General features: G+C 35.4%; 2 protein-coding genes across 3 annotated transcripts in view; both read right to left on the bottom strand.

Moving 5' to 3' along the window:
• LOC127834241 (tumor necrosis factor ligand superfamily member 10-like) overlaps positions 1–16,610 on the bottom strand; it is a 154,109-nt gene that overhangs the window by 63,669 nt on the left and 73,830 nt on the right. The window lies entirely within an intron of this gene.
• Positions 781–16,610, bottom strand: part of LOC127834242 (baculoviral IAP repeat-containing protein 3-like) — a 26,355-nt gene continuing 10,525 nt past the window's right edge. The window contains exons 3-6 of one of the 2 annotated variants that reach the window (XM_052359932.1): positions 10,655–10,924; positions 10,342–10,476; positions 10,075–10,113; positions 783–2,162 (exon numbers count right to left, since the gene is read on the bottom strand). In XM_052359932.1, the coding sequence (XP_052215892.1) occupies positions 1,969–2,162; positions 10,075–10,113; positions 10,342–10,476; positions 10,655–10,924 (638 nt within the window). In that variant the 3' untranslated portion in view covers positions 783–1,968. Of the gene's footprint in view, positions 2,163–10,074; positions 10,114–10,341; positions 10,477–10,654; positions 10,925–16,610 lie in introns of both variants that reach the window. The other variant, XM_052359933.1, reaches the window with a different exon arrangement.

Genomic DNA, 16,610 nt, shown 5'->3' with positions numbered 1-16,610 from the left:
AATAGGCCTTCCTGTAATAGTCAGCAATTGACTGTAGGAAGTACGAAGATGAAGTAGAAGAAGAAGTAGAACTACACTAATGCCATCTTCACCTCATTCCCACACACTCACACCACAATTCCACAGGAAACAAAATGCAGGTGACTGGGTAAAATTATAACAACAGATCCATTACTAGGATTTCAGAGCTTCTAACATAATTTGACAATACTTTAATGTTAGGTATATCTTTATGATTAATACCATGTACAGTGACAGGTTAAGCTCGATCCAATTAATGCTGATATACTATTTATGCAATATTACTAGCAACATCTCGTTCAACTCAGGTCCCGAACATGTTTAAGTAAATAAGCAGGCAGATCACTGTGAATGAACAAAAACTGTCACGTGACCACAAAAGTTAACGTCAGTAGTCATTTTATGACAACAAACAGCCGCGCAAGGTAGGTTTTTTCCAATATCTTTGCTGATCATCCTCTGACTTTCATACGACCTAGTGCAGGCAATATGGCATGCATATAGCTTTCGATCGGTATATTACGCGTTTTGTGTGTTGCTCTGGTTTTCAAGAACACTTCGGCGCAAATTTCCATTTAATAAGCAAACGTCAGTAGTAAAACTACAAAGAGTCAGTGTTCTCGAACATTAACTATCACAGAACTGTTTATGCTTTACCGGACGAACATATATAACATATGTCTATGCATAAACAAATAAAAATATCTACCAGATATTAAATAAATGTTTAAAGAGTGAAAACAAATATGGCAAACGTCAGTAGTACGTTTAGGAATGGCAAACGTCAGTAGCAAAAATATGCAAACGACAGTAGACGAATTAATGCAGGCGTTTAATTTAATGAAAAACATGAGAAACAATATAAGTTATGATAATTTAGATTTAAATTAGATATAACAGTTTATATTGATGTCATAAATTAATGCACGACATATATAAATTCTGCAACAACAAAAATGAACTAACAGCGGCGAACCCAAGCTTATTGTGAACGTTTAGAATTCGAAATGATGCAAACAATTTCATAGTGTAACAGATTTACAAGCTTTCGCTTACTATTGTCCACATATAACATGAGCAAACTAAAGTACACAAATGATAAACCGGAACATGGTATGCATGCGTCTGTGTTAATTTCCGTTTACAAGTCCCACATGAACAGAGAATTTATCATAACCATACATGACGTAATTTGTGACTTTGGCGGGCAATTTCTCTTCTTTTGTTTTGCTGCCCCGATAACACTTAATTACCATTACCTTACATTACTCAAGTCATCGCTGTTCATAGGGGGATGTAAACGGGGGCTTGAACAGACTATATGCCGTTTGCAATGTACTCCTGATACTGTTTTGATGTTTTCAATTTGTTTTGATACTGGTTTTTGGTTTTGACGTGCTTAATTATGTTAAATTTTCCCGTACACAAGGTTAACGACATGTAAAAAATATATTTAAAATGGCAAGAATTAACACGTTTTCTCTTGTGAACTTAATTGCTTTCAATAATATAATTTGTCAGTTGTTACTGATCAGGAGTACGACAATGTTCCGAAAATGTTGATTGCTCAGATGGATATTTAAAATACCAGGCTACAATGTAAATAATGAATGTTGTAACACATTAGTCCGTTCTTTAAATATACCATTCCACAACGGCAACGACCTCTTCGTGTGTTAATGGTTGTTCAGGATCCATCACTGGATTATGCAATGCTGGTGGTATCTCTTGTTCAGGCAACATTGATAGTGCAGGCTGTGGTAGTTCTGCCTGGGTGAATAATAATGCAGGTTGCGGCAAAAATGGTTGAGGCAACTCAATTGATGGTACTGCCGGTAATGCCGGTTGTGGCAATGCCGTTGGTGGCAAAATTGGTTGTGGAAACTGTGGATTTATATTCACTGAAACGGCATAAATAAAGATAGCCTGGTGTTTTGAGTATCTATCTCAGCAATCTTCATATTCCGGTTTATCGAAGACTACATCAAAATGAGCCTGATCCTTGGTCTGTGTTGTCTTGCTTTGTGTCGTTCTAAGTTCTTCAAAAGATACCAGACTTTGGTATTTACCAGCTTTTTCAGTATGAAAGGCTTTGCGGCTTTGCAATTTGTTTTTGTCCATATAATTCCCAAACGTTGGTGCTGAAAAATAAAGCAAAATGGTGTTTTATTGTTTACTACTTTTAACAATTCTTTAAGCATGTATTTATTATCAACCAGGTTTTCCGAAGGAAAAACTGGTTATTAGATTGGCGAATGTCGGCTGGCAGGCGTGTGAGCGGGCGGGCGGGCGGGCGGGCGGGCGGGCGGGCGGGCGGGCGGGTGGGCGGTTGGGCGGGCTGGCGGGCGGAACAAGCTTGTCCGGGCCATTACTTTGTCGTTCATTGTGAGATTTTAAAATCATTTGGCACATTTGTTCACCATCATGGGACGGTGTGTCGCTCAAAAGAATTACGTCAATATCTCCAAGGTCAATAGATTTATTTTGAAACAAAGGGGTTTAATTGAAAACAATCAGTTCAGGTAGAGTTGTCTCCCTTTATAATACTTTTTTCACATTGAAAACCTGGTTTTGTGACAAGTTTGTCCCTTGTTTTATTGCAATAAATTAGCATTTCCGCAAACTGATGGATTTCATGTTTTTATAATACATGCATATGTTATGGAAAGTGATTTTAAAATCAAACTTGATGCAAGTATGACATTGCTCATATGATACAGCTCTGGATTATTTTGATCATATACATGTAATATATAAATTTTAACTTAACCCTTCACCACATAGATACGTACTTTAACACATTTGCAGTCCTTCAAAAAGTTAAATTTAATTCAAGACCGTTCTTACTAGGTTCAAGTTTTAAAAGCTTCATTTCCAACCATAAGAAACTGATGGGCAGCAAACAGCATAAAACCTGAACAAACTGTGAGTTACTTGCAGGCTGTTCTGGTTTTATACTGTTTACACATTGCCATTTTCGCTTTGCCTCTGAGTGGGAAAGGGTTAATGTAGAGTATGAAAATATACAAGAACTTGTCCAAGACAGCGCCCTCGACTTTTCACACGCTTTGATACGATACTAAATTGTTTATGTCAGTCACTTGATATTATAACAACAATTAAATATTTAATGTAAAAAATCTGTCTATAATTCATGTTAACTTGATGAACATTAATACATTAAAACGAGGCATGTGACTATGTCAAGAAAGTAGACGTTCAATTGTTAACCAATTAACTTCGAAATCCGTTATATTAAATTAAGTATGTAATTAAGTTATCTACAACCACACTTACAATACACTAGCTTCCCTTTAAATCAAGAAATCGTTTCCTTATTTTAAGTAACAATGGCATTAACCCAAACAACCGCTCCAAGCCAAGATTTTCATGTTGGCTGTCATCAAACAAAACAGAGAACTTTAGTTATTAACGAAAACACTTTTATTATGTGTATTTACAGTGATCCTGACCCCAATAGTCACAAATGGAAAGCCTTACAGCGCAATATTTTTATGTATTTTACCAAAAGTGACCTTAATCTTTACATTGACCTATCTGGCCCCAATTGCAATAACACGTTAGATCTGTATTTCAGATCTAGATCAGACGGGTAGCAAGCAAACTTTCATCTGAAGTGTCTAAGAACAAAAAGTACAATAATGAATTTTTACTACTAAAAATGCAAGTCAACGTTCGGTTTACCCACATGATGATAAAGAAAAGATGTGCTAAGGTCTGTTGAATATATGTAGTTTTTGCGAAGAAATGTAATGTTTGCGTGAAATCTTTAACCTGCATTGGAAATTGTACTTAAACGTTTTCTGACGGTTGCATTTTAATATATGGGAATACTCATGTAAAAAACTGGTTGGAGTGTAAGGTCTTGGTTAGTGAAAGTTAATACAGACCCTGAATAAATATGTAATATTACTCATTGATGTCTCTAGAAGACATATAGATATGGAGTTTTGAATGCAAACGTTAACCTAAATTTTCAACATAAAATCTGCCACACTATTCTTCTAAATTGCAGATCGGGGATATGGGCATTGGTCAATGAACTCGAATACTTCTCTCATAAACTTGTTTTAGATGTCAACTGCGTTTCCGTGTATTTTTACAGAGATATGTACTTGCTGAAACAAAAACCAGACTGTCATATACAAAAAGGGGTCATATTCCGGCGTTGAGGCTAGTCAGATTGATGGATTTTGTCAGGGAATCTCCAAGGTCACCCTGAACACATATGTAACGTTTTTCTTCCAATATCTTTTGAAAATATAGAGTAGTTGCATTCACACAGAAAACTGAATTTTCTTTGTTGAAACATAGACATTATCCTTACGTATTGCAGGTCACAATTTTGGAAATTGATTAGTGACCTCACGCAATGACTTTGAACACATGTTTAAAGTGTAAAATGAATAACTGTAGAAGAGACAGTGAAATAGAAATGTTGAATGCTAATCTAAATTAAATTTCTTAGTGCAAATAGGGTCATAATTCTTCTCAACGCAGGAAAGAATTATGAAACTTTATAAGTGACCTCACACAATGACCCCGATCTTACTTTTAAAGATTTCATTACATACTTGAAGTTGAAGAAGTGGTATGAAGATATTTCACCGTTACATTAACCATAGCATTACGCGGGCTCAAACAAATAGGTAAGTAGTATAGCTCGTTGAATAGTCGAGCTGCCAGAGCGCCAGATAAGGATTGAGTGTAAAGGATATTTTACCCCCTGGTATTATTGTTAAAGCGTATTTTACTCCTTTGTTTCAGCCATACAGGGTATTTAGGAATATTGAGGGGTATTTACCATTTCCATAGAAAACTGACATTCATAATGCATGGCATGTTTAATCTAGAAATGTTATTATTTGTTATTAATATTAATAAATGCAGACAGAATGAATTTAAAATTATGATATGAACAGACTGTCTTTAAAATATTTCCGCAGGAGCAGCTGGTCGCTTAAAATGTCCCTTTTTTATCCACAAACATGATAGGCCACCATTTTTATTACAAGCTTATTTTGATCGACCTACTTTTGATTCAAAGGTTTACTTACACTAAAAAATCAACTGGATTATTGGTGAAACCGGTTACGCACTTTAATCAATTAAAATTAAGAACCCAGATTGTTATTGCGTAATGTTACGTACTGGGCCGATTTTTAAGGCGTTTTTGTTAATTTGTCAATGCGTAAACACGCAGATACGCATCTTATCTGGAGCTCTGATTGGGGGTACGGGGAAGTAGTACCCGTGGGGAACTTGATCCATTCAGCGAAACTGGGAGGCGGGTTAAATATAACAAGAAATATATTTAAAAAGATATTCAATGTGTATTTTCTGTACCACTTATCTTAAGAAAAACGTTCTTTTACAGTAAAACGTTTGTAACGTTTATAAATTCAAAACTTGACATGCTCTTTAATTACACCATGCTTTTTAATTTCACATGTATATCATTCCAAACTTTATATTTTGCTGTTTCCTTTCCTAAGTTAATGATGCTATGTGTACGTACGTAATTTCACATGCCCATGTGCATGAACATATAATTGTTTTCTTTTCAGTATTGTTTTTTTCTCTTATTCAATTAGCTTAGGCATGCTTGTTCGTTAAGAACGGCAATAACGTCATGATGATTACCGAAAGTACGTATGAGCACAAAGTCGTAAGAGCACTTGAATACGTGAGTTCGCCCATGAACACATGGTAAGGTTAACTAAATCTCCGCGATATTACCTAATATGTGTTTAAAACAGCAAACAATATCCAACAAACGAATGAATTATCAAACATAGTATGCGAACTGATGTGGCTCTGTAATTTCTGTTTGAAAAGTATATTAAATATGCAAAATGAGAAAGCTCGCAAAAGACCGAAATTCACAGATATCATATGGCTTTTATGCTGTTTATATACCATTGTCGCTAGAACGTTTACAGGTTCGAAATAATTCGTTTTCTTTAAACTCATGATTGCGTTGAAAGTTAATTATACACGTTTTAATTCGCAATTTATTTACTGAATCACGACAAAATGTCAAATACAATACAGAAAATGCATAGTTCTTTCATTGATCTATAAACATATAATGGATTGAATATAACTGATTTAAAATTAACGTTTTCAAACTACTATTAAATCGTTTTCCCAGAATATGCTGTCCTATTTATAGCTGAGCTTCCTATACCTTTATCAAAGATAATCAGCGAGGTATGCCGATTAGAAAAATCGAGCTATTTCAATCGGACTGGCTCGGTCTTTTACATAGGTCGCCATTGTGAAGAATTTGTTCCTGGTATGATAACTTAGACGCAGCATCGTCAAAAATTAATAAATTAAGTAATGGTTACTCATGTTGTTTTTAAGGATAGTTATATGTATTCTGTTTAATTTTCATAACGTTCTAATATAAGCATATTAAGATGTTCTCATGGTTTTTCCATAAAATTACTTGCAATTGAAACATAACTTGTTATTATCTAAGGATTTGTTTTTATTAACACTATCTTATTATTGTTTTTATGTCAATAAATAATTAATTTTGTTCTATTTTTAAACAATATTTTAAGATTATCAATTAAAACAGTTTCTATTTGTAAAAATAGTATACATAACTAATAATGGTATTGGATACATTATTTGGAAATAGTTCAATGTTTTTTTATTTGATAAGTTATGCAAGATTTCGAAAATTTGATAATATTACTATATTCATTTTTAAATTAAAAATATAATGATAAAATATCAGTCACATACTCAATAAACAAAGTAACAATACACCATATCCCTTTTCACACCACTAAAAGTAACAATAAACAGATAATCTGTCAGGCATTTAGAGCTGATGAGGGTACTGATTATCTAGGAGTAGATAAGGCTATTACTGATAGGGGTTGCCTAGAGATAAGACTGTAGTATGGAATCAGATAATATATTTTAATTCTTTCTTTCTTTTTTACCTCATGCTTTGTGTGCGTTTTTTATCAGTGGAAAAACAGAATGGAGTTTCACTAATATCCTTTGATATGCTTTATCTGTTATTCATAAGTGGGTATAATTACAATATAACATTACAGTTTATTTATAGATTTTAGGTAATACTGCTAATCTCTTGTTATCCCCGCAAGAGGCAGAATTACATGTATATAGAATTGAAGTTGTCTGTCCGTCATTTTGTTAGTCTTTCGGTCTGTCTATCACAAAAATATAGGTCTATATCTCAGAAACTATATACATTGTAATATATCAACACGAAACTTCATAGGTGTATATATATCAATGAAGAGAAGTGCCATGCACAAGAACCACACCACTTCACTTTCTGTATAAGACTTATTTCGCGTTTGTTTTTATGCCCCCGGATCGAAGATCGGGGTATATTGTTTTTTGCCTGTCTGTCTGTCATTCATTCATTGTGTGTGTCCCAAAACTTTAACATTTGTTTAAGTTTGATAACTTTTGCATTATTGAAGATAGAAACTTTAACTTTGGCATGCATGTGTATCTCACGGAGCTGCACATTTTGAGATGTGAAAAGTCAAGGTCAAGATCATCCTTCAAGTTCAAAGGTCAAATATCATTGTATTTTTATTTCATAAAACTTTAACCTTCGTTAAAGTTTGGTCATTACTTGTTTAATATTGAAGACAGCAACTTGATATTTGGCATGCATATGTATCTCATGAAGCTGCACGTTTTGAGTGGTGAAAGGTCAAATTCAAGGTCATCTTTCAAGGTCAAATTGATGGTTTCAAAGCGGCGCAATAGGGGGCATTGTGTTTTTGACAAACACATCTCTTGTTTTAACTTGATTTTTCAGGCCCAGTACGTAACAAAACGTTATACATTCTTGGGACGTATTTTAAATTTATTAAGTGCGTAACCGGTTTAACCAATCATCCAGTTGAGTTTTTAGTGTAAGTTAATCTTTGAATCAAAAGTAAGTCAAACAAAATAAGCTTGTACATTGTAATAAAAATGTTTGTGGATCAAAAAGGGACGTTTTAAGCGACCAGCGGCTCCTGCGGAAATATTTGTAGAGAAAGTGAATTCATATCGCCATTTTAAATTCAATCTGTTTGCATTTAATAATATAAATAACAAATAATAATATTTCTAGAGTAAACATGCCATTTACTTTGACAGTTTTCTATGGAAATGGAACATACCCCTAAATATTCCTAAATACCCTGTATGGCTGAAACAAAAGATGTGAATCTAAATTTAGTTTTACGGTTCATTTTAAATTCCTGCAACGATATCTATTTATACGACACACGAACACTTACAAAAAGACGAATTCTTCGGTTATTTTAGGAAAATATGTACGAAATATCTTCGTCACAATCGGCTCGGGGCGCTAATTTGTCTTCGCTGCATTTTATGAAATTCGTCTTCAATGAATAATTTTTCTTGCCTATGTTGTGTTATTGTAACATATTTTATCAATATGTTACAACTTAACACATATACAAAATCGTATAATCTCGCTTTAAACAGGGTTGCCACCAACCTGATGAAATTAATTTCCCTGACTTTTCACTGACTTTCCCTGACCAAATCTTGGTTTTCACTGACTAATTTCATGACATATTCGGCCTCCTTCTCCCAATATAGCCCACCAAATCCACCTAATTTATGTTTATTTTATTCTTTAACATAAAATATTTAGCAAATAACAAGGCAGTACTACTTGGACTCTAAACTATGCATGATGCAAGGCTATATAGTAAATACCACAAAACCAAAGATAAAAAAGTTTTGCATGTACAACCACCACAGAAAATGAGTATGTCTTAAATCTATAGACAAAACATACTTCTATAGATAGATACATGTGATGTTAGTTACGGCAATACAGTATTAGCACAACTCCTATGACACAAAATACTGTCCATATACAATATCTATCACATACTATGATCATACTTAAACATCTAGACACAATCATAAGTGAATACATATGAGTATGGGTAATGGGATATGTTAAAAGAGAGAAATCTATTTATAATTGTACATAACTGTTAGAACTTAGTACCAATGACTATTTCAATTAGCCATGGTCTTTGGCAAACATTATTGTGCAACAAAAAATAGATAAATTTACATTTTTGAACATGCTTTACACATTTCAATGTTTTATGTACATAGATATTGTCAAACAAGTTCAAATAAAAAATATACTGTTTAATCTACTACAACAAATGATACCTGAAGACTGCCATAGCCACTTAATAACTTATGCATCGACCCAAAATTTTATTTTTCCCTGACATTTCACTGACTTTTCTTAAATTTTATTTTTCACTGACGATTTTTTTAAATTCCCTGACTTTTCACTGACCTTAAAAAAAAATCAAATTTCCCTGACTGTTCAAGTTAAGTGGCAACCCTGTTAAAACATGGCATTAAGTTAATGTTTGTAATGATGGGCTTATTTGTTCAGAATTGTTCTTATATTCATGCCTTGATAAGGTTTCAACATCAAACGCTCATTACTTTATTACATTACACATAGAAAAAATCAAGAAGCTGACTTCCATTTTAATATAAATATTTCTAAAATAAAATATTGTCAAAATCTGTATGACCAGTTGTCTTAAGACGGCTGCAGACATAAATATACAGGCTTTACCATAACATGGATAACATAAAACACTAGTTTTTTTCTGGAGATGGGTTTTCCTCGAAAATATATAGGTAACTCATAACTCTTTTGGGGGGCTTTCGGTAACACACCGGTAAGTGGTGGTTTCTTTCAAATTACTTTTTGTTAACAATTTTTCTTAAAAATTTCAACTAGCGCGTAAAAAAATGATTTTATGCTGCTTGTGGCAATGTGAAATACATGAGAATTACTTTATTTAATAGGCATTTGTTCTTGTTTAAAAATATCTATATTGATTTGTCAACTTATAACATCATGTACACATTTTCTTAGCATTTGTTATTGCTATGAAATTGAAAAAAATACAATAATCTTATTTAGTATGTGCTTTTTCTTTAAAATAAATATATTAAAATGATTACCTATGCCGCAAAAGAAATAACGCACGCAATCTCCAAGATCTGAAACAGATGATAAGGGAATAATTTACATTTCCAAATCTTCATCATCTCGTGTTATTTTTATCACCAATTGATGAAAATTGACATTAACAAGTATTTCTCAAAGCTTAATGCAACACTATTATTTAAAATTATAGCATGCAACTCATTTGCAGTGTGTGTAAATAAAATAGCAGGTAGTAAATCATATAAATATGTGTCCATTTTTATTAAAGTATAAGTATATACCCGTGAAAAAGAAGCCACCATCAGCCAGTTGTACAGCTGAATATTTTGGTGTGTTTGGCCAATTTCCATGGAAGAACTGTTCTCTCACCGTTTCAATAGCCATGTGTGGGTGTTTTGGTATTGCCATTTGAACGCCTAAATTATTTCAATAAACCAGCACATTAAATCTATTGAACATTTAAATCAACATCATTATATCAAAAATAGAATGCTCAAAATTGGGTTATAAATGAAGAAATAACGATATTATAAAAAGTATTAAAAATTAAATATATTTCAGCATTAACATCATGATTTTGAAGCCAACACTTACCAGTTCTCGTTATCTGACTGTTATTCACATCTTCTCCTGGGCTTGGTGCTCGAATAAATTCTGGAATCATATCCAAACGGGCAACAGTCTGCCTTAAAGGTCCGTCAGAGATGGCTGGTACATTGTGTTCGCTGTTGTTAATGATAAATTTGCACCTAGGATAAATACGCTTATGTACCTCCATCGGATCATCTACTTCCACACAACTATATCGTCGAATACCACAGCAATAGCAAACAACGCCATCCCCATCAGAGGCGTAGAAGAATCCTATAAATAAACAAATAATTATACAAATAACTCTATGAAAAATCATCCGACCAGAACCGGCTGATAATATGCACATCTCCTCTTGGTAGTGAAGCTCCCCATAAAGTTTAATTGAATTCCGGTCATTAATTGCTGAGAAATAGCCCGGACAAAAATTGTGCACGGACGGACGGACACACACGGACAGACGAAGCGGCGAAAAAAAATTGGGGGAGCATAAAAAGGAACAAGTGATAAAATAAGATTTCTTATAACAAACCTTTTTTTAAACTGAATGTTAACAATAACTACATAAACACACAGCGTTCAATAAGTGTAAGCGTAAATAAGGTTTAAGCAAACACCAAACACTGAAGATAGAGCCTTATGTTCCCATGGTATGTAAAATTTATCTTGACATCTTTTTCTATCAAAATGTTCAATTATCTAAGTATAAAAGGGGCCATAATTCTGTCAAAATGCTTGATACAGTTGCCTGCTCTTGTTTATAGATTGGGGTCATGTTGGTTAAGAAGTATGCAAAATATAAAAGCAATATGTCAAAGGGCATAGGAAATAATTGGGGTGGTACGCAAACTGTAACATAGATTTATCAATAATATGCATATTCTAAGTATAAAAGGGGCAATAATTGTGTCAAAATGCTTGATACATGTCTACTTGAATTGAATAAATAAGTATAGCGTTGTGTTTTACGTTTTAATGTCGTCCTTTCTCAATCATAACTATATATAAACTGAAACAACAATAACAAGATGACGTGCATGTATATGACGTTATTCGGCGGCGTCACACAACGGCGCGCCAACGGCGGCGTCACACGACGGCGCGCTAAATTCCCAACATTCTCCGGGCCGCGAAATGTTAACATACACTTACAAAATATGCTTATTTAAATAAAATAATGATATCTACTGATGTTTTTGAAACTTCAAATGTCAATGACACCAGAAAGAGTTTGACACTTAATTGCACACAATTAAAGTCAGTTGTCGTCACAGTGTACTTCTAGCGGGTATAGTTTGACGATAGGTCTGGTGGTGATTCCACCTGATGTACGGAGGCGCGCGGCCCTCGTCAACCCATCATTTCCGGTGAGAAGCTCGTCTACCACAGCCAGGGTCCACTGAAGTCGCGGTTTGAAGTCGTCCTGCACGATAACAACGTCGCCCAAACGTATCGTCTGATGTTTGTTGCCGCCTTTCGTTTGGAATTCCCTCAGTGACGTCAGATATTCGTGAGTCCATCGGTGACGGTACTGTTCAATAAGACGCACGCATGCCTGTGCGCGTTGTGTGATATCACGACCTGTAACGTTGGGGAATGAACTATCAACAACGGGTTTAGCGTCACTGTATGGAAGTCCAGTCAGTCTTCTTCCGTGGAGTAGATGCGCTGACGTTTCGCATTGCATATAACTGTTTCCTTTTTTACCTGAAATAATATTGTCATTTATTGAGGTTTTGCCGTTTTGGCGTCTACGTGTTTTGCTCGGTGTTTGAATGACGTCCGTGCATGCACTCTTTGTAACGACGCTTGCATTGAGCGCTTCCGATGTCGTCTTATCTGCTGAATGATTGGTTTCCGGCCATTTCCGACTGGATGGTGATTTTGAATCCGAACTCGTGGACGGAAATGGAGATTCCGGAAGATTCTCCGATGTCAAATTGCCTGTCTGCTCCGGGCAGTCGTGACTTCTGCTTCTTTTTCGAACTGGTGTTGATTGCATGGATTTTCCCAAGCATTCTTTGATGTTAAAAAGTGACTTCCGGTTGCTCCGCAGTCGCGGCGAACTCTCCGCTAGTTAGCTCTGTCGGCTCCAGTAATCGGACAGTTTCTTGATCTCTTGCTGGGAATGATCAGAGAGTATCCCAGGATTTTGGAGAGTTTTATTCGAACTCACGACGGGTCCATCGGGGTCGCGGTTAGAACTCACCGACGGTTTGGGAATGTTGTCCAAACTAACCCCGTGCTCCTGGGGAGTGCCACCTGACGTCATATAGGAGCCATTCCTAGTGCGGCTTAAACTTAGCCCGGAATCCTTGGGATAGTCGGCCGAAAACTTACTTGGTGTCCGAGGAACACCGTTTAATCCCACTGATCTGCTCGACGCCTTAAGTATGGCGACAGGTTCGCTCTCTGCATCTCGTCGTAAAGTTTTGCATGACTCGACCGTTTCAATATTGCTTTGACTTTCTCTGGTAGACTTTTTAGGCTGGCCGGACCCGCCCATAGCCTCTGACAAATTTTGAGGTGTCGAACGATCGTCCTGCTCCTTATTCCTTCCCCTAGACCTGCTATGTGCGGCTCCAGATCGATTTGATCTTTCACTGGGCGATGGTTTGTTATGCGTGTTTGTGTCACCGGATGTTGGGTGCTTAACGTTCTGCTGGGCTGGTTGCATTACGTTGGTGTCAGCGATGGTGGTAAAGACTTGACGGGGTTGATGAAAGGCCGGAAGCGACGACTGATTAACGTTTTCGGATGGTGTCGGTAGGATAGGTAACTGCAGAGACGCGTGTGGTTCTTCCTCTACAATTCGATAACGTGTATTTGATGACTCGGTTGGCTGCAGAACGGACATCGACAGACTTCTATCATGGACGGCTGTACTACTTGAAGATGGGTGAACACGCAGATTTTGCAGTATCTCCGAAGCTTCGCTTCCATGTCAAAAACGTACATCTGCGAGTCCAACAGCTCGTCTGGGGTCGATTCCACGTCTGATAGTGCGATTATTTTCTCATTTAAAGCTCGTATAACCTCTAACTGGTTCTTTATTGCAACGATGGTTGGTTCAAACTGCAATTTGTCATTTTCTTCCAATCTTTCAATTAATCGCTCGATTACTTTCTGATGTCCTAGTCTCTGCCCCTTTAACTTATCTGTATTTGTTGACGGCATCCTTAGTTTTTAGTCACGGCACCAAAATGTCTACTTGAATTGAATAGTAAAGTGTAGCGTTGTGTTTTACGTTTTAATGTCGTCCTTTCTCAATCATAACTATATATAAACTGAAACAACAATAACAAGATGACGTGCATGTATATGACGTTATTCGGCGGCGTCACACAACGGCGCGCCAACGGCGGCGTCACACGACGGCGCGCTAAATTCCCAACAATACAGTTGTCTGCTCTTGTTTATGGATTGGGGTCATCTTGGTTAAGAAGTATGCAACATATAAAAGCTATATGTCAAAGGACATAGGAAATATTTGGGGTAGTACGCAAACTTTAACATTAGCACGCTAACGCTAACGGGAACGGAAACGGAAACGCCGACGCCGGGTGAGTAGGATAGCTCCACTATATATTAAAGGACATAGGAAATATTTGATGCAGTACGCAAACTTTAACATTTGCACGCTAACGCTAACGGGAACGGAAACGCCGACGCCGGGGTGAGTAGGATAGCTCCACTATATATATTTCATATATAATAGTCGAGCTAAAATGTGTAGGGTAATTGTTTTTTATGAATGGCAATTCTCCTCATTGATATCTATACACCCATGAAGTTTAATGTTGAAATCATGACACGTATCCAGAGCTCCAGATAAGGATTTAGTCTAAAGGGTATTTCACCCAATGATATTATTGTTAAAGCGTATTTTACTCGTTTGTTTCAGCCATAAAGGGTATTTAGGAATATTTAGGGGTATTTTCCATTTCCATAGAAAACTGTCAAAGTAAATGGCACGTTTACTCTAGAAATATTATTATTTGTTATTAATATTATTAAATGCAAACAGATTGAATTTAAAATGACGATATGAACAGACTTTCTCTAAAAATATTTCCGCATGAGCCGCCGGTCGCTTAAAACGTCCCTTTTTGATCCACAAACATTTTTATTTCAAGCTTAGTTTGTTTGACTTACTTTTGATTCAAAGATTAACTTACAGTAAAAACTCAACTGGATGATTGGTTAACCGGCTATGCACGTAATAAATTTAAAATACGTACCGAGATTGTATTGCGTTTTGTTACGTACTGGGCCGATTTTTATTGCGTTATTTAATTTTTTCAATGCTTAAATACGCAGATACGCCTCTTATCTGGAGCTCTGCGCGTATCTGAGATATAGCCTTCAAAAGTTACATCATACAGAATAAACAAGGGACAATAACTCTTAATTTAAGAAAGTGTTGGGAAATGGTTCTAGTGCATTTCACTTTTTTCCATTGATTTCTACACACCCAATGAAGTTTCTTGTTGAAATGAATTATATCTAAAATATAGCCCTGAAAAGTTCCATCATACTAAAAAAACAAAGGGCAATAACTATAATGTAAGAAAGTGAAGGGTTATGGTTCTTAAGCATGACACTTCCCCTCATTTATATCAATACACTCATGAAATTTCATGTTGAAATCTTGCATGGTATCTGAGATATAGCCCCCTGAAAAATCAAGTTAAAACAAGAGATGTGTTTGTCAGAAACACAATGCCCCATATTCCGCCGCTTTGAAACCATAAATTTGTCCTTTGACCTTGAAGGATGACCTTGACCTAGACCTTTCACCACTCAAAACGTGCAGCTTCATGAGATACATATGTATGCCAAATATCAAGTTGCTATCTTCAATATTAAAAAAGTTATGACCAAACTTTAACTAAGGTTAAAGTTTTAGGAAAGAAAAATACAATGATATTTGACCTTTGACCTTGAAGCATGAACTTGATCTTGACTTTTCACATCTCAAAATGTGCAGCTTCGTGAGATACACGTGCATGCCAAATATGAAATTGCTATCTTCAACAATGCAAATGTTATCAAACTTTAACCAAGTTTAAAGTTTTGGGACACACACAATGAATGAATGACAGACAGACAGGCCAAAAACAATATACCCCCGATCTTTCGATCCGGGGGCATAAACACAAAAGTGAAATAAGTCTTATAAAGAAAGTGTAGTGGTGTGGTTCTTGTGCATGGCGATTCTCCTCATTGATAAATATACACCTATGAAGTTTCGTGTTGATATCTTACAATGTATATAGTTTCTGAGATATAGACCTAAAATGTTGTGATAGACAGACAGAAAGACTAACAAAATGACGGACAGACAACGTCAATTCTATAAACATGTAATTCTGCATCTTGCGGGGATAACAGGAATAGCAGTATTACCTAAGATCTATAAATAAACTGTAATGGTATATTGTAACTCGTTAAAAAAGTTGTTATAAAGTTTCGTGTGTGTTATATTATAAGATGAAAAATATACATGTTTATTTAATGCATGATTCGCATTGTTTCTCATGAAGTAATGTCAATTCTTTAACAAACAACTACATACAATTTCATTCAGTTTACTGTTTTCATGAAGAGAACATAATACAGTAATCGATGTGTACATTGATTTGTATTACCTGAAATTCAATAAAGAGTTGTGATTTTGAAAGAACGTCAGGTAACCTGCATAATACATGTTAAGATACATAAATAGTAATGAATTAAGAATTATTATTTTTACAAAAATGATACACGGGCACTTCTTACATTCCGTATACCCTTTTATGATGTTATAATAATAGAATAAACATTATGTAGCCGAGTGGTTTTAAACCCTTTTTATTTATGTGTAGCCTATTTTTTTGTGGGTGGTTTTATTACTATTGGGTATGGTATTCTTCTTGAAATGTTCAGTTCTTCGAGGGAATTTGGAGAAGAAAGGCAG

The sequence above is a fragment of the Dreissena polymorpha genome, chromosome 6, assembly GCF_020536995.1.
Source record: "Dreissena polymorpha isolate Duluth1 chromosome 6, UMN_Dpol_1.0, whole genome shotgun sequence".
NCBI classification, from domain to species: Eukaryota; Metazoa; Mollusca; class Bivalvia; order Myida; family Dreissenidae; genus Dreissena; species Dreissena polymorpha.
The sequence above is the reverse complement of the archived record's forward strand: the minus strand, read 5'-3'. Positions and strand labels throughout refer to the sequence as shown.